The 19,618-nt window shown below is 43.8% G+C and overlaps 1 protein-coding gene across 15 annotated transcripts in view; it reads right to left on the bottom strand.

The window, feature by feature from the left end:
* The window catches only part of LOC135106514 (multiple PDZ domain protein-like), a 456,199-nt gene that overhangs the window by 422,633 nt on the left and 13,948 nt on the right, over positions 1-19,618 (bottom strand). For all 15 annotated transcript variants that reach the window (XM_064015606.1, XM_064015607.1, XM_064015610.1 and 12 more), the window contains exons 3-4: positions 13,585-13,719; positions 45-212 (exon numbers count right to left, since the gene is read on the bottom strand). In XM_064015606.1, coding sequence (XP_063871676.1) covers positions 45-212; positions 13,585-13,719 — 303 coding nt within the window. The remainder of the gene's footprint in view (positions 1-44; positions 213-13,584; positions 13,720-19,618) is intronic.

Genomic DNA, 19,618 nt, shown 5'->3' with positions numbered 1-19,618 from the left:
CCCCTCCAGTACTTCTCACAACTGCCACGCCCTCCAGTACTCACCTGCCTGACCTGGAAGTCCGGGGAGGTGGGCTCAATGGGCCTGGCCACCACGAGGCGCACGTGGCTGCCAGACTGCCGCAGCACCACCGCCACCTGGTCACTCCCCATGCCGCGCAGGTTCACTTCCCCGATTTGCAGGATGTGGTCTCCGGACTGAAGGCGAGCGTCCTGTAACGAAAGGAATGAAGAAATTGTCAGAGCACCGAAAGCATATGATCTCTATTCTTAAGCGTTTTATTCTCTGATCAAGACTGTTTTTAAAGTTTCTAGAGATGATTAGTCGTGTTATTATGTGTTTTTGATATTGATGGCCGTACTGGCACCTAAATGGGTCTTTTTTTTTCATTATTTTTGTTTCCCAAGGCCAGTACCCGTCTCACAAACTCTTAAACTAAAATGTCTCTATTCTTAAACGCTTTACTCTCTCATCGAGTTATTTCCAAAGGCCTCAGAAAGGATTAATCAGAATCTTATGTATCTTCTCATATTGATGGTCCAGAATCCTCATTAAACTAGAAAGACTCTGCTCTTAAAGGCTTTACTCTCTCATCAAGACTGATTTACTAGGCCGCAGAGATCACTAATCAGATTTTCGTGTGTGTTTTGATATTGATGGAGCAGAATTCTTGTTAAACTAAAATGGCTTTATTCTTAACCGCTCTGCTCCCTCATCAGGATTATTTTCAAAGACCGCAGAGGTGATTAATTAAGTTTTCATGTGAGTTTTCTTATTAATGGTGCAGAAGTCACGTCAAACTATCACTAGAATCATAAAAAAGAACACCTTTGAAAATCCACCAGTAACTTCCAATACACTTTCTCGAAATGTAAGAGATAAAACGGTGAAATATTTAACAAGAAGGTTCAAGGTCACTGGTAGAGGAAGAACCCACCCTCCCTTCCTCCCTCCAAGAAACTGTGGTAGAAACGAACACGTAATCCTTGGGCCGTGAGTCGAAAGCTGCACCGTAAAGCCACCTCATCCCTCTAAATTGACGGGAGATGATTGAGTAACGAAGGGAATAAAAATGGAGGATAAAAAAAAAGGCGTAAAAGAAAACAGATCCGAGAGTGAGATAAAGTGTATACAAGGAAACGTAATAAAGGAAGAGATGGAAGGTAAGAGAGACGATTAACTAGTGAGCAAAAATAGAAAGATACAACAAACTTACAATAAGAGGGAATGAGAGGTAAGGATACAATGAAACATGCAAAGGAAGGAAGGAAAGAGCAAGGCAGGAGAGATAAAATAAAAACACCACCACAAATTATTAGATGAGAGAATGAGACATGGGAGGTAAGGAAAGACGAGGCAATAAGGGACACGGAACATCAGAAAATCAAGCAATAAATAAAAGCAAGACACGAGGGGACGAAAGTGGCAAATAAACTGACCACGCAAGGCAAATTTGACCTCACCAATCACAAGCCAAAGCAATAACCTCGATAAGAACCTAATAATATGTATTAGAGAGAGAGAGAGAGAGAGAGAGAGAGAGAGAGAGAGAGAGAGAGAGAGAGAGAGAGAGAGAGAGAGAGAGAGAGAGAGAGAGAGAGAGAGAGAGAGAGGTAACAAGATAAAGGAAGAATGACGACTGGAAGAGAGAGAGAGAAAGCAGATGATGAGAGAGAAAAACGGGGAGGAGGCGGAAGAGGGGGAGGAGGAGGAGAAGAGAGGAACACAGGGAAAACAAGACATAACAAGGTATATAGCTAGTGTGGCGAAGGGAGGAAGAGAAACTAGGTAAACAGATGGGAGAGAAGGAGGAGGAGGAGGAGGAGGAGGAGGAAGGGGGAGGGGAATGACGGCGGTAGAGACACTGGGAGGAAGAGGAGGAGGGAAGGAGAGAAGGAAGTTATGGTTTCCGGGGCAATATGAGAGGTTATTGTGGAGGGGAGTAGGGCGGTAATAAAACAACAGCTGTCCCCAAGGTGGTCACCATGCTTCCCTTCCTGCCCCAGTAACCTCCCTTAACCTCCCTCCTCCGTCCTCTCATCTCCGAACCCTCCTTACCCTCCCAAGCCCAGAATCCTTATCGCAGCGGGGGTCCTCTCTTTCATATCCCACATTTTCTTACAATTTTGCTCCCTCGCGCCGCCCTGTCGATAGCACACCAGCCAGACCCACGATAGGGCTTTCTGGTGGCACGCTCTCACCCTACTCCACCTTTACTATTTAGCAGCATATTTTGTAGCCGATTTTTTTTTTTTTTTAATATTGGGTGTATTGGATTTGCGTCTGCGGATGGAGTTTTAAATGTGTGTGTGTGTGTGTGTGTGTGTGTGTGTGTGTGTGTGTGTGTGTGTGTGTGTGTGTGTGTGTGTGTGTGTGTGTGTGTGTGTGTGTGTAGTAAAGATCTGCTTTAAGTGATGAATAAACAAATAAATAAATAAGCTGATCTCATATTCTATTTCTTTTTTTTTTATTTTTTCTATTTCTATATGATTCCAATAATAAGCTCTTCCGTTATAATCAATTTGTGATGATGATGATGATGATGATGATGATGATGATGATGATGATGATGATGATGGTGATGATGATGACGATGATGATGAAACACTTAACACTTAAATTTTAAGACATCTGCTTCAAAGTAAGGCAGTCGAACACTCCGGACATTAAATACACATGTAACTTTCCTACCTACACACACGCACACACGCACACACACACACACACACACACACACTATAATCCTACTCTGACATTCACATTTTAACACACAAACGCAGAAAATACAAACCATAATAACCTCTCTCTCTCTCTCTCTCTCTCTCTCTCTCTCTCTCTCTCTCTCTCTCTCTCTCTCTCTCTCTCTCTCTCTCTCTTTCCCTTCCCCAATCAGCCTGTTGCGTACTGAAATTATCCAGAAAATACCTTTAAACTCAACCATGATTCCGTTTTATAGCAATAAATGAGACATCAACATCTTTTCCCCTCAGCTTAGGCGGGGAATACCAGCACCACCATCTCGCCAAAGGTTATTCTTCCCCCACTAAAGAAAACTTATGGAGTCGAGGGGGACACTATAATGTTCCTGCTGATTACCTACACACGCGATTAGGTGGAGCGAAAACGCCTGCAGGTTATTTCACGTTAATGCAAGGAAGAGTGAGGATATGAAAGGGGGAAGCGAGAGAGAGAGAGAGAGAGAGAGAGAGAGAGAGAGAGAGAGAGAGAGAGAGAGAGAGAGAGAGAGAGAGAGAGAGAGAGAGAGAGAGAGAGAGAGAGAGAGAGAGAGAGAGAATTACTATTATTATTATTACTACTACTACCACCACCACTACTACTACTACTACTACTACTAAGTTTATTAACAGAATCTTTCAAGATATAAAATAGGTGCTAAAAATTCTTAAAAGACTCATAAAATATTAAAAAACCAAATAAAAATGAAGATTCTGCCAGTGAGAGAGAGAGAGAGAGAGAGAGAGAGAGAGAGAGAGAGAGAGAGAGAGAGAGAGAGAGAGAGAGAGAGAGAGAGAGAATGGCGATTTCCAGTATGTTGTAAGATAAAAAAAAATAAATAAATAAATAAAAAATAATGAATAAGATGGAACTGCAAAACAAGAAAATGGTGAATTAACAGAAAATACGAACTACATTCAAACTTAAGTGGAAATGACAACAAATAGGGAGGAAAAAAGTTAATACCATAGGAGTGTGTAAAATAGAGAAAGAAAAAATAACAACAAATGGGATAAACTTGCACAAAAGAAAGAGAATTAACTGAGAATACGAGGAAAAATTCAAATTAAAATAAGGAAAAACAGGAAAGAAAGGGAGAGTAAACAGAAGCTCACACTGCCAGACTAAATAAAGATAAACAGAGAGAAAATAAAAAAAAGAGGAGATAAGGAAAATAGAGAACCACTGGGGAAAACAGGAAATTAAGTCCAGCATACGAGGCAAAAATACGCGGCAGATAAAAACAAACGTATAACACTTTTAAAAATACACAAGAGAAACATAATATACATAGAAAACGAGTTAGGAAAGGAAGAAAAGAAGGTGAGACTTAAGTAAACTGAAAGGCGCGCGCGCGCGCGCGCGCGCACGCACACACACACACACACACACACACACACACACACACACACACACACACACACACACACACACACACACACACACACACACACACACACACACACACACACACACACACACACACACACACACACACACACACTCACTCACTCACTCACTCACTCACTCACTCACTCACTCACTCACTCACTCACTCACTCACTCACTCACTCACTCACTCACTCACTCACTCACTCACTCACTCACTCACTCACTCACTCACTCACTCACTCACTCACTCACTCACTCACTCACTCACTCACTCACTCACTCACTCACTCACTCACTCACTCACTCACTCACTCACTCACTCACTCACTCACTCACTCACTCACTCACTCACTCACTCACTCACTCACTCACTCACTCACTCACTCACTCACTCACTCACTCACTCACTCACTCACTCACTCACTCACTCACTCACTCACTCACTCACCACTCACCACTCACTCACCACTCACCACTCACTCACTCACTCACTCACTCACTCACTCACTCACTCACCACCACTCACTCACTCACTCACTCACTCACCACTCACTCACCACCACCACTCACCACCACCACCACCACTCACTCACTCACCACCACTCACTCACTCACTCACTCACCACTCACTCACTCACCACCACTCACTCACTCACTCACTCACTCACTCACTCACTCACTCACCACCACCACCACTCACCACTCACTCACTCACTCACTCACTCACTCACTCACTCACTCACTCACTCACTCACTCACCACCACCACTCACTCACTCACTCACTCACTCACTCACTCACTCACCACCACCACCACTCACCACCACTCACTCACTCACTCACTCACTCACTCACTCACTCACTCACTCACTCACTCACTCACTCACTCACTCACTCACTCACTCACTCACTCACTCACTCACTCACTCACTCACTCACTCACTCACTCACTCACTCACTCACTCACTCACTCACTCACTCACTCACTCACTCACTCACCACCACTCACTCACTCACTCACTCACTCACTCACTCACTCACTCACTCACTCACTCACTCACTCACTCACTCACTCACTCACTCACTCACTCACTCACTCTCACTCACTCACTCACTCTCTCTCTCTCTCTCTCTCTCTCTCTCTCTCTCTCTCTCTCTCTCTCTCTCTCTCTCTCTCTCTCTCTCTCTCTCTCTCTCTCTCTCTCTCTCTCTCTCTCTCTCTCTCTCTCACTATTCCAGCGGCGCACAAGTAGTAATGTACAGTTAATTGCTCACGCCAACTCTAATATGAGCTCTAATATGAGGGTAATTATGGCGTTATGCACTGAGAGAGAGAGAGAGAGAGAGAGAGAGAGAGAGAGAGAGAGAGAGAGAGAGAGAGAGAGAGAGAGAGAGAGAGAGAGAGAGAGGGGGGTGAAGGCACTGAGGAAAGGCGAGTTAAAAATGAAAGAAGGACAATTTAAATGTTCAAGTCTTTAACTCTCTCTCTCTCTCTCTCTCTCTCTCTCTCTCTCTCTCTCTCTCTCTCTCTCTCTCTCTCTCTCTCTCTCTCTCTCTCTCTCTCTCCATCATCATCATAATCATATAACTGAAGAGCTGCAAAGCACAAAGCTAAACAAAAATCACCAACTTTAACAAGAAAAACGAGCACACACACACACACACACACACACACACACACACACACACACACACACACACACACACACACAAAAAAAAAAAAAAAAAAAAGTAAAAAAAAAATCAGAACACTCCTTCAAAAAACGAAACAAATCATACAAACCAATACCTCAGAGAGAGAGAGAGAGAGAGAGAGAGAGAGAGAGAGAGAGAGAGAGAGAGAGAGAGAGAGAGAGAGAGAGAGAGAGAGAGAGAGAGAGAAAATCTGGCACGCACTGTATCTCACAACCGGATGCTACAAACATTTTTTTTTTCACTTTTCTTCAACTATATATATATATATTTTTTTTCATATTCTGCTTTTATCACTTTTAATTCAATTCTTTCCTCAGTTTAAATTCAAGAGCCACACAAGTCAATCACATAAAAGAAATCGCATTTGTTACGCAGATCAGTTAATTACACGTACTGGGTATAGTTACTTACACAAACAAGAAGGGAACAGGAGGGGAGGATGGAGGGGAAGGAGGAGAGGGAGGATAAAAGTTAGGGAATGGAGAGGGGAAGTGAGAGGGAGAGGAGGAAACAAGGGTCGGGGGTTATCCAGCACCTGTTGCAACACTCCTTCCGTCAAACAAAGTCATTTATGATTTGTTTTCTTTATTCAAATCAAGGTTTTATTTTTCTCTGTGTATAATTCTCTCTCTCTCTCTCTCTCTCTCTCTCTCTCTCTCTCTCTCTCTCTCTCTCTCTCTCTCTCTCTCTCTCTAACGTTGATGTTCGAAGCAAAATTTTTGTGTTTTCGTTGTTTTGCTGTCGACGAAGCATCACCAAAAACTGAAAAAAATGGGGTAGAAAATTGTAAACTGATTTTGTTCTTTCATGTTTCCGAACGAGTTCCGGTTTTGCTGCATCGCTTAATTCCCTGAACGCAGAAATTGTAAAGGCATCTTGCATTACAAAGACTATTACGCAGTTCTTTAGCGGATTGAGTAAGAAATGCGATTAAGTCATTACAGGATAGTTTGAATCTTTTTATCTTTGCCAATAAAATAACCCAGATTATATATATTTTTTTGTGCTTGTTTTTATATTCACTAACAACGTCATCTCTTATTTAATTTCAACGATTGAAATACTGTTATTTTACTTTTGTAGCATCATCGTCTATCATAATCACCATTATTCTAAACACAACGATTAGAAGTTACTTTTTTTTTTAATGTTATAATTGCTCTATTTACTAATAACATGATCTATTAACTAAACTCTACGATTGATATATTGTTCTTTTCCTGTGCACCTTCATTACCTAACACCATCACTATTAGCGCTACTATCACCATTATTCTAAACGGCACAATCATCTACACTACTTGAATAAACAACAAAACAATTAGCAACACACACAAAAAAATAATAGTAACATACCTCCTTTTATTTCTAAATTATAACAAATACTTTTACTATAATTATCACCAACATCGTTCCAAGAACCACCAGTAACACCACTACCACCACCACCCCCACTACCACGATCACAGACAGACAATCACCATACACAGCACGAACTATCCATCAATTACGACATCACCAGGAGGAAAAGAGAGCATCGCCATCAGCAGCACCACACACACGCTCCCTGCATCACCACTCACCTGGATTACACCTGCGAATCACCATAACTCACCATCACCATTACTCAGCCCACTATTATACCGGTTACGTGGCCCAATTCTCTCTCTCTCTCTCTCTCTCTCTCTCTCTCTCTCTCTCTCTCTCTCTCTCTCTCTCTCTCTCTCTCTCTCTCTCTCTCTCTCTCTCTCTCTCTCTCTCTCAGTATGATAAAACCTTGGCAGTTATGCAAGTTGTCCTTGACCTCCCATTAGTCTCTCTCTCTCTCTCTCTCTCTCTCTCTCTCTCTCTCTCTCTCTCTCTCTCTCTCTCTCTCTCACAGGCATAATTTTTTTCGACTGCAATAGAGGAATTCTAGGTGACATATTAGAAGAGAATTTGACATTATGAAGAAGAAGAGGAAGAAGAGTATGCTACGTAGTCTTATCGCTGAGACCAACATTCTTTACAAACAAACCCAAGGAGGACTAAAACCGTTTCCTTGGCAGTGTGGTCTGGGTAACGTTCATATTTCCTCACTCCAGCGAACGATTCAGTTTCATGCATGTAGATTAGCAAGGCGCCTCCCTCTTTGTTATTCGCCAACACAAAATATCATGAATTTCCCTGCGGTGAGCTATATATCCTCCCCCCATTCTCTCTCTCTCTCTCTCTCTCTCTCTCTCTCTCTCTCTCTCTCTCTCTCTCTCTCTCTCTCTCTCTCTCTCTCTCTCTCTCTCTCTCTCTCCTTATCGTTCACCAACAGAAAAGTTATAAATACAACGAACAAAGCGAGTCTGTTACTCATATTCACTTTCCGTGCCGTTTTACACAACGCCTCACTTGTTCATTCACTTAATTACTCAAAATTGTAACCAAACACACAACAAAAGGCAAGGAAACACAGGTACACACAAACAAAAGTCTCCAATATGCAGCACTAGAAGAAATAAATCACGTTCTCTTATTCACATTGAAAACGAAATGTTAAGAAATATTATTACTATCACAACTACTGTTATCCCACTACCTGATCGTCGCTTGTGCCCTTCTTGCACCCAACAAGGCACCATTATCGTTACATTTGTTAATTTTCCAACTTGGGCGGTATCTTCCAATAACCATTTCTTTAACGATAAGTTGAAAATTACCTTCGATCCGCCTGGAGAGAGAGAGAGAGAGAGAGAGAGAGAGAGAGAGAGAGAGAGAGAGAGAGAGAGAGAGAGAGAGAGAGAGAGAGAGAATGAGGGAGGGAGGGAGTGAGGCTAGTCAGACAGATAGATATATAGGCACAGACTGACCTACATTCTCGTAAACACACACACACACACACACACACACACACACACACACACACACACACACACACACACACACACAGCCAGCCAATATAAAAAGAAAAACACATATGAGAGAGAGAGAGAGAGAGAGAGAGAGAGAGAGAGAGAGAGAGAGAGAGAGAGAGAGAGAGAGAGAGAGAGAGAGAGAGAGAGAGAGAGAGAGAGAGAGAGAGAGAGAGAGAGAAGTAAGAGTACCACCACCACTGCCACCACCACCACTACCACCACCACCACTGTTGTTTTCATAGAATGTTTGGTTACATAAAACTTTTCATGCATTGTCCTCGCCTTGCACGTCACGGCACAATACCACCGCCAAACTTTCGAAAGGGCAATTTTACACTAATGGCGGGAAAATACAGGAAACATTACCGCATTTAACCCTACCAGCTTTGAAAATTGCTACCGGCGTGACCCGAACGCTACACTGTGGACTTGCTTGCGTTCCCGGGAAAATGTGATGCAAAATTTGGTTAGGTTGGAGAGGCGATTACTCCAAGCTGATTGTGAGGATTAACACCATTACGCGCTGACATTCCTTGCTCTGTGTTGTGTTTCCTAATTATGGCTTTGATTTATTATTTATTTACAGTTTTCCTGCTTTATTTTATTTTTTTTATGGCATACATTTGTTGCTTCCTTTATTATTTTCCTTTTATGGTCAATTTTCTGTTATGTTGAGTTTTCTGGAGGTATTTATTTATATACATGTATTTCTCCATTCTAATAATTTAGTTTTCTACTTTGTGATTGTAATGCGTTTCCTCACCTGCATTTTCTTTCCTTTCTTTTAGTTTCTCCTCCTGTTCTTCCATTTTCGTTATTTTCGTCCGTTTACTACAAATGTATCTCTTACCCTCATATTTACACATTCTCTCCCTTTCTACTTTTTTACCTTCCTTCGTTGCAAGTCTTTATGCTTTTCTTGTTTCCTTCAACTCTCTCTCTCTCTCTCTCTCTCTCTCTCTCTCTCTCTCTCTCTCTCTCTCTCTCTCTCTCTCTCTCTCTCTCTCAAGGCCTCCGCAATATCAGGTATCAAAAGTTACGTGTAGGGAGAGCCATTAAACAAATTACTCTCTAACAAGGCTGTGTAATATACGCAGTAATACATATGCATTAATGGACGGTGATTAAAACGTCAAGCGTGTGAATAATTAATTTTAAAAGCAAAAAATTGTTTTCCTACCACCATCTGCTTCCTCTCTCTCTCTCTCTCTCTCTCTCTCTCTCTCTCTCTCTCTCTCTCTCTCTCTCTCTCTCTCTCTCTCTCTCACACACACACACACAGAGAGAGAGAGAGAGAGAGAGAGAGAGAGAGAGAGAGAGAGAGAGAGAGAGAGAGAGTTGCACGTGGGAGAAAATGGATTAAAAAGAAATAGAAGAAACTAGGAGGCAGAAGCAGCAGGAGTGAGGAAGAGAGTAGGAGGCAGTGGGAGTAGGAATGAGCAGGAAGGAGCAGGAGAAAGGCAGGAGACGCGGCCAGATTCCTCGTCCCTTTCAGTATTGTAGGCATATGCTTTTTTTTTAGGCTCTCATTGTGCCTTAGAATTCCTTTTATATTCTTCTGGGGGAGAGTTTTCTTCTTTTCTTCCCTGCCTTACTTTTTTTTTCTTTTCTTCCACTCTTTCCTCAACATTACTTATTTCTTGTGAAGCTAGTGAAATATTTTTTTTCGTTTTTTTATCTGTATTTTCCTTCTCTTTATATGTCAACTTATCTTCACATTCTCTTTTTTTGTATTTATCTCATTCTTCTTCCATCTCTTCCTCCCTCACAGATAACATACAACATACCATCTGGCTGGAAAAATGTGATAACTCCAACATCTCTCTCTCTCTCTCTCTCTCTCTCTCTCTCTCTCTCTCTCTCTCTCTCTCTCTCTCTCTCTCTCTCTCTCTCTCAATATATATATAAATCCACATTCCACTTCCTAAGGCGTGGCGTGATGCTGCGTGCAAGTCGAGACAGGAGTAAGTGAAATATGGCAGAGCAGAGCCGTAGACTTTTCCCAAGTGATAAACCTAAGAACGCGTGTTGCAGTGCTGATCTCACGCCCCGCAGACTCCATCCCCAGCCATTATCTGTTCCGGGGGAGGAAATTACAGGGAGAGTAAGGAAATTTACAACACCAGCAGCTCCCCCGTCTAATCATTCACGCCCGAGCTGTTCCTAGATTTGCGGAAAGATTAGGGGCAACACGGCGGCCAGACTCATATTGCAAGATTCGCACACGGTGGTTTCCCGTAAAGGCCTCGTCATGTTTCTGATGAGTTTACGTGTGTGTGTGTGTGTGTGTGTGTGTGTGTGTGTGTGTGTGTGTGTGTGTGTGTGTGTGTGTGTGTGTGTGTGTGTGTGTGTGTGTGTGTGTGTTTGCAGATACCAGGATATGTTGAGGTGATGGCTGTTTAGGTTATTATATGTTTGTGTTGGTTGTGGAAATCTTATAAGTGGTATAGTAGTGGTGGTAGTAGTAGTAGTAGTAGTAGTAGTAGTAGTAGTAGTAGTAGTAGTAGTAGTAGTAGTAGTAGTAGTAGTAGTAGTAGTAGAAATAATAATAATAATAATAATAATAATAATAATAATAATAATAATAATAATAATAATAATAATAATAATAATGGTGACAAAAACAACAATAATAATAATAATAATAATAATAATAATAATAATAATAATAATAATAATAATAATAATAACAACAACAACAACAACAACAACAACAACAACAACAACAACAACAACAACAATAATAACGTCCAGTTAAACTCCTAAAACTATTCCTAACACAACCTCGTAAATAATGTTTCCAAAATTTAGCAATTAACACTCCAAAGTATTCAACAACCACGAACCTAAAATATATACGCCTCGTCACTGGTAGACTCGATTTTTTTCTCCCTCATATACAGTAATAACATTATATATAAACTGTTACGGAGAGACTAGTGACGGAGATTATACGCTTGTGCAACTACCACCTATAAAGAATTATTCACTGCCATTAGTACAGACCTTTATGAGGTAATTAACCAAAATATCGAGGCTGCTAAGTAGGTTTTGTATGGCTGGCAATAATAACAATGATAATAATGATAATAATAATAATAATAATAATAATAATAATAATAATAATAATAATAATAATAATAATAATAATAATAATAATAATAATAATAATAATAGCACATACTGAGTTATACACGCAAAGCTGTCATGGAGAGAGACAGAAATCTAATATTGTATGAGAGCAATCAAGAGAGAGAGAGAGAGAGAGAGAGAGAGAGAGAGAGAGAGAGAGAGAGAGAGAGAGAGAGAGAGAGAGAGAGAGAGAGAGAGAGAGAGAGAGAGAGAGAGAGAGAGAGAGAGAATATCACATAGACAGACGGACTGGGTAAATGTCAAAGAATAATGTAAAAGGTTAAGTCCAGGACATTTGCCAGCTGGCGTCACCTTGCCCTCCACACGGCTGATCCTGTGGTGGGTGAACACTCGCACACAAAGAATACAGGGGCGGTGTGAAATCCGGGGTACAACACACCCCTTGACTTTCCCTTGCCTGACCCTGATATACGAGCACACTTACAGCTATTCAATGATGCGTCTTCAGTTTACTTCGATCAAGGACATAAAAAAATGAAGGTTGTGGAGATAAAGATGAAAGTAAAATATATTAATGTAATTTGACCAACTTTTGAAGATGAGTTCTAAATCTTATCATTGAAGAGAATATAAAAGGGAATATTACCACATAATTACGGTTTAGATTAATTTCCAGGCAAGGTTTTTAGCTTCGTACACTTACTAACCATTACACCAAGGGACAGAAAATAAGAAATTAAATAACACGGAAAATAATAATGAAAATAAAGGTTAGAGGTGAATATAGAGAAGATAAAAACGAGAAAACACTTGGATATGTAATGAAAAAAAAATTGTGGAGTACAGTGAACAAATATCAGAAAATAGAGAAAGTCAGAGAGGTTAACCAAATATAAAAAGATTAACAATTTCAAGTCTTACAGTTCAAAAGAGAAAACATTAAGAATATTAGAACACCACTACGCCTTGCATTAAATTCAAACCGAGATCTTGACTTCCTAACTGGTATGATACGAGATCGAGACCAAAAATTGAAATAAGATCGAAAGAAATTATGAAAAATAGAGATTCAAGGCGACCATACACTGGATAAACACGAGAAAAAGATTGGGATGTGTAATACAAAACAGAAAGTAGTGGATACAGAAAATAACAACGATAAAATACTGAGAAATTTTAAAAAAGAAAAGTAGTGTGCGAGTATACAGGAAAAATATGAGAGAGAGAGAGAGAGAGAGAGAGAGAGAGAGAGAGAGAGAGAGAGAGAGAGAGAGAGAGAGAGAGAGAGAGAGAGAGAGAGAGAGAGAGAATACTGAAAACGTAAAAGAAAAAAAAATGTTTACAGAAAAATATCAGAAAGACTGAGAAATGTGGGAAAAAAAGGATAAAACAGACAAAATAACGAGAAAGAGAAAACGGGAAAAAAAGAAACACTGATGCACATGGAAAAATACTGCAAGAAAAAGTGAGATAAGCACACACACACACACACACACACACACACACACACACACACACACACACACAGGACCATATTCCAAAACATTTCAGCACTGAACCTCCACTACATTCAAAAAGCTCCATATGTAGTTGAAGTTAGTTTTTTTCTTTTTTCAGGGTGTCTTTATATACCCAGTGGCAGATTAACAAGACTTCTACATTATCAGGAGAAACACTATTAAAAACCTGCATAACCATCTCCGTGGCCTTTGAAAATAGTCTTGGTGAGAGAGCAAAGCGTTTCAGAATACAAGTAACACACACACACACACACACACACTCACCCTGTCGGCCACGCCCCCTGGGAGGATGGTCTTCACCACTACGCCGGTCGACCTGCCCCCGATGATGCCGAAGCCGAGGCCGGATCCGTCGTTGATGAGGTCAATCACCTCCACCTGTGCCCACTCCGTGTTCAGCTGCGTGTGGGAAGAAGAGAGATGATCATGAGAGAGATAAAGGGCAACGTTTTATACAGTCCAGATTTATTGGTGTATTTATGAATGAGAGAGAGAGAGAGAGAGAGAGAGAGAGAGAGAGAGAGAGAGAGAGAGAGAGAGAGAGAGAGAGAGAGAGAGAGAGAGAGAGAGAGAGAGAGAGAGAGTAAATAGGAGCAGTAAAGACAGAAAGGACGAAGCTTAGTGAAAGGCGAGGAATATTAGAGTAAATACCAGCAGGGGATGAAACACACAGCGGATAAGGAAGAGCAATGGGGCGAGGAGGGAGACTGAAACACGTGTGATGGCGAGGAAGAAAGTGAAGTGAACAGAGAAAGGTGGAAAAACAAATAATAATAAAAGCACCTTGAATATATAAATGGCTGAGATTACTCCTTTTACCCTCACGCATTTCCTGGAAGTTGAGACGATTTTAGAGATGAATCCCCCTAAAGTATCTCAGTGAATATGCTTGAGAAGGGATCTGAAGGCTTAAAAGAGTGTTTTTCTTCACTAAATCATTCCCCTGACTCAGCGGCAGACTGGAGGATCATCGTCTGCGTTTTCATTCAACACTAAAAGGCAGCAGCGTCCCTCATTTCTCTCCCTTTCGCTGCAAAGTTTAGACGTAATAGACTGCACGAATATTTCACTCATTTCCCGGTTTTGTGGGTCTGAAGTGGGGCGCCGGCGTTCCGCATAATGTTCTGAATAGCCGGGAGAGACACGCTTCTGTAATTTAGGGAGGGATAAATGGATAAATGCACCGCCTTGAATGATGCCAGATGATTGAGAATAACTTGGGGCGAGCACGTAGAGGTTCCTCGACTTGCACTGAAGACTCTAGGCTCAGGATCTCTTTGTGCTGCCTTAATGGTTTGCCAGACTCGCTGATTTGATGGAAATGACACGTACGATAATATTAACATACTCAGCATTGCCATTACTGCTTCTATTGGTACCATATGCAACCTATTACACTTAGCAGAGTAGTGTTTGATATATTTCCAGGCATAACTAGTAAAAAAATAATAGGGTAGCAAAATACAAGACAAGCACTAATAAAGACAAGAACATGAAGGATTGAGAGGGATAAAGTAAAAAGTAAAGACAAAATGGACACGTCAAAACAAGAGTAACGTCGCGCCCTTCTGATCACGTCGCCATAAAGTCACAATGATCACCGCCATGATGACCTAATGGCGTCCACCAGCCTCGCGATATATGGCCTACCGTCACGCTGACCCGCCGCCGCCGCCTCCGCCTCCGCCTCCTCCACCTCTTGGTCCTCCTCCTCCTCCTCCTTCCCTTCCTCCTATATTTTACCTTATTAGAGAACTGCCTTCCTCCTCCTGCTCTTCCTCCTCCTCCTATATTTCTCCCTATTAGCGATCTGCCTTCCTCCTCCTCCTCCTCCTCCTCCTCCTCCTCCTGGTCTTTGTGTATTTCATCCTATTAGAGGACAACCACCTGCTTCCCTCCTCCTCCTCCTCCTCCTATATTTCACCCTATTAGAACGCTGCCTTCGCCCTCCTCCTCCTCCTCCTCCTCCTCCTCCTCCTCCTCCTCCTCCTCCTCCTCCTCCTCCTCCTCCTCCTCCTCCTCCTCGTATATCTCACCATACAAGAGGACAAACTATTACAACCATCTCAATCTCCTCCCCCTCTTTCTCCTATATATCACCCTATTAGAAAACAGCCCTCCTCCTCCTCCTCCTCCTCCTCCTCCTCCTCCTCCTCCTCCTCCTCCTCCTCCTCCTCCTCCTCCTCCTCCTCCTCCTCCTCGTCTCCAATACGCTGTCCTTCTCCTGTCCTGTCCCTTCTCCCAGTCCTCTCTCCCCCTGTCGCCTCGCATCCTTTTCCAGTCTCCAGCGACGCCACCCTTCCCTCCTCTTACTGAAAAAGCGTGTCACCTCGGCGCCTCACAACAGGGAGTAGTGGGAGCGCCTCGTTTTGTGCATTAACCCCCTCGTGACCATCCAGTGTTTTAATTTTAGGGCCCCATGTGTTGTTTTGCTTCTTTTCGTTCCCCCCCCTCTCTCTCTCTCTCTCTCTCTCGGTGGTGGAAGGAAATTAGGTATTTTAAATTTGCCTCAGTTCTGCTCTGGGTCATTCTCGTCTTGATGGTGATGGTGATGATGGTGGTGATGATAATGATGATAATGATGATGATGATGATGATGATGATGATGATGATGATGATGGTGGTGGTGGTGATGGGAGAAATTAAGTTTTTTTCTCTGCTTATTTTTCCTTTCCTATTTTTTCCTATTTTTTCCTATTTTTTCTGTTTTTTTTTTCTTTTTCCTTTTCTATCACTTAGGGTTTCGTGTTCTTATCAACAGTGTTATTACAGGTGCCCCCCAGTGTTGTTCTTGCTGTTAAGGATGGATTAGGGTTACTTTTTTCTTTTCTCAGGTTTGTTGTTGTTGTTGTTGTTGTTGTTGTTGTTGTTGTTGTTGTTGTTGTTGTTGTTGTTGTTCTTGCACTTAAACTCTGATGTTATTAGTAATGTTGTTATTGGGGTTCCTAATTGTTCTTTTTGTTATCGTTGTTGTCTTTAGTTGGTACAATCCAAAATGTTATTACTATTGAGAGAGAGAGAGAGAGAGAGAGAGAGAGAGAGAGAGAGAGAGAGAGAGAGAGAGAGAGAGAGAGAGAGAGAGAGAGAGAGAGAGTGTGCCACCTGCATTGACACTTGGATCAGCTGGTGGCACTGCTCAGAGCTGGCTGTGAACGAGATGCCAATCAGTGCCACCAGTACTCTCTCTCTCTCTCTCTCTCTCTCTCTCTCTCTCTCTCTCTCTCTCTCTCTCTCTCTCTCTCTCTCTCTCTCATACCCTCTCCCCCTATAAGCTGAACTGGATACTCCGCCTATGAATAAGATATATATTCAAATAATACAATTCAACAAACACAGAAACTATTTTGGGGTGAAACTCGCTTCCATCATTCATTCCATCCATTTTATCATTCTATCTACCTGCCTCTCGTACAATTTATCGCCCCATCAATATCCCAAGTCCCTCTCTGTCATATTTCTTCCATATTTTCAACCATTTCCCCTTCCCTTCACTCTCCGTCTGTCTAGAAATGGAAGATACCCGAGTGGTGAAGGGCAGAGAGAGAGAGAGAGAGAGAGAGAGAGAGAGAGAGAGAGAGAGAGAGAGAGAGAGAGAGAGAGAGAGAGAGAGAGAGAGAGAGAGAGAGAGAGAGAGAGAGGAGGGTAACAGTGTAGAAGATCGATACATGCAAGAAGACCATGAATACTAGAGTGGGTGCATGGATGAAGGAGGGAAGGAGGGAGGGAAGGAGGGAAAGAAGGAGGGAGGGAGGGAGGGAGGGAGGGAGGGAGGAAAGGAGGGGAGGGGAAAGGAAAGGAAAGGGATGGATGGGCTGCATTTTAGAGGTGAGGTTTTGAGAGAGAGAGAGAGAGAGAGAGAGAGAGAGAGAGAGAGAGAGAGAGAGAGAGAGAGAGAGAGAGAGAGGTCAGGTCACCGCCGTGGAGGACGGACGTGTTTTCAGTGTGCTCCGCGCATTCAGATCAGTTCTTCAGTAACGCAAATCTCCATCTCTACGTGAAATGGCGGAACACAGGCTCATCAAGAGGCGTGATCTCCCGGGATATTGTCCTCAGCGTTGGTGTGCCGTGTGTGGTAGGGCGGCTACCAAATCAGCCCCCTACGTGAGTTGTGAGGGCAGTAACGAATGTCCTAACGTGTGCCACACAGCTTGCCTAGGTGACAGAGAGACCTACACTTGTAAGGACACACAGCAGCTACGTCATGAAGCCAGTTTAGCGGATGAAGTGGTCTACATTAGTGAAAACCCTGAAGTGGACCTTCCATCCACACCTCTACACGATGGAGTGGATGATGACGCGAGGCAACACCTGTCGCAGCTGGAGAAAGACGAGCTCGTCACCACTGTTATCCAGCTACAAAAACAGGTAATGAAAGATAAAATGTGATTCAGTCTCTCCGTCTACAGAGAGACTGGATAATTAACAAAAAGGCACAATTGATAGACCTATTAGGGCTTATAGACGCTCTTACTGATGCGAGGGAGAATGAGGAAAAGACCGCCACCTGCTCCGTGGCGACAACAGCCACCCCTCTCTCAATCGCCAGAACTTGGGAAAACGCGTGTGCTTCCTCGGACCGCTGGAGGCAGTGGTGGAGATCAGGGAAGCCCAGACCTCTTAGACACGAGGCAGTAGAAGTAGAAGAAGACCCCACCACAAATACAGCTACCGCTGCTGCCACTTCCACCGCCACCACAGTCGCCGCAGCAGCATCAACACCTGCCGACTCCGACACTGACTCCGCCGCTGCCGCCACCAACACCACTACCACCACCACCAACATCAACAACAGGAGGAGGAGCAGCAGCAGCAACGACAGTAACAACAGGAACAGTATCAGCAATGGCAGAAACAGCAACAACAACAGGAGCAGCAGCAACAAGAGGAGGAAGAAACGAGGTCAGCAGCGATTAGGACCTCACTCCGCCACACCAGGTGCGCGACCCAACCCTCCCGCACCCCAGTCCCACCCACATCATTTTAGATCCCAAAGGGACGTCAGAGGTGGAGACAGACCACGCTGCGACTACTGCTCCCGCCTCGGACACACATCCGAGGTGTGTTACAGCCGCACTGCTGATATAAGGCAGGAAACGATTCTCAGAAGGGTCCTGACAGAAGGATGGAGAAAAGAGCTAAATCCTCAACCTCAGCTGCCCTTTCGAGACTCCCCTCTCCACCCCTACCCACCATCATGGCAACCACAACCCAGGCAACACCACGACTGGAGCCCACTCATGTGGCAGGGAAGGCAGTAACACGCCTCCCCCTGCCAAGGTAGCCCTAAGTCAAACCAGCGCCAAGGAAAAACAAAAGACTGGCCACCTCAGCCGACACCTGACTGTTGTGTCGGCCAACGTGAGGGGCCTTCGCACCAACCTTGGTGACCTCACCCACAACTTTGTCCTCCGACACAACGCGGACATTGTTGCCGTCACGGAAACGTGGCTCAGTGGTGAGGTGGAGCCGACGTTTGGCAACATCCCGGGCTACACAAAGTGGGTGAGGAAGGACCGTGAGCATAGAGTGGGCGGAGGCGTGGCTGCCTGCTTCAAACACGGCCTCCAAACTCAAAAAATTGACGTGGTGCTGCCTGAAGGAATGGAGGCGCTGTTCTTCAGAGTGGTAATAAATGACAGCACAGGACTCCTCCTGTGTGTCATGTACCGTCCCCCAAGGCAAGGACGTTCAGCGCTGGATTTTCTGACGGAGGAATTGGACACTATGCTACAGCGGCACAAGTGTTCCCACGTCATGATTCTGGGGGATCTAAACTTCCACCTGGAGCAGGATGCCTTTAACAGCCTCCTGATGGTGCAGGGTCTGACGAACCACGTGTCCTTCCCTACACATGAGAGGGGAGGGTCGCTGGACCCTGTGCTAACAGATCTCCCTGACTCCAGCATCGTCTGCCATCAACTGGGGACGGTGGGCACCTCCGACCACCATGCCGTGCTGGCACGAGTCAAGCTGGATATAGCGAGGGAGGCCGCCGCCCCGCGCACTATCTGGCTGTGGGAGCAGGCTGACTGGGCATCCCTGAGACACGACATCGTTCGCTTGGACTGGGACGCCCTACTGATAGGCAACGCGGAGGAAAAGGCCCGTGCCCTCACCACCAAGCTCCTTGCCCTCCAGCAGCAACACGTCCCCAGCAGAAGGTACCTCGTTAGGCCTAATGACCCTGCTTGGTTTGGTTACCGATGCCGAGCGGCCGCTGAGGCTAAACACGAAGCCTGGGTGAGGTACAAACGTCGTCCAACACACTACAACTGGGCCCAACACCGTGTGGCGTGTA

Source organism: Scylla paramamosain, chromosome 13 (assembly GCF_035594125.1).
Source record: "Scylla paramamosain isolate STU-SP2022 chromosome 13, ASM3559412v1, whole genome shotgun sequence".
In the NCBI taxonomy this organism is placed as follows: domain Eukaryota; kingdom Metazoa; phylum Arthropoda; class Malacostraca; order Decapoda; family Portunidae; genus Scylla; species Scylla paramamosain.
Note: the sequence above shows the minus strand (reverse complement) of the source record. Positions and strands in the feature narration are given on the sequence as shown.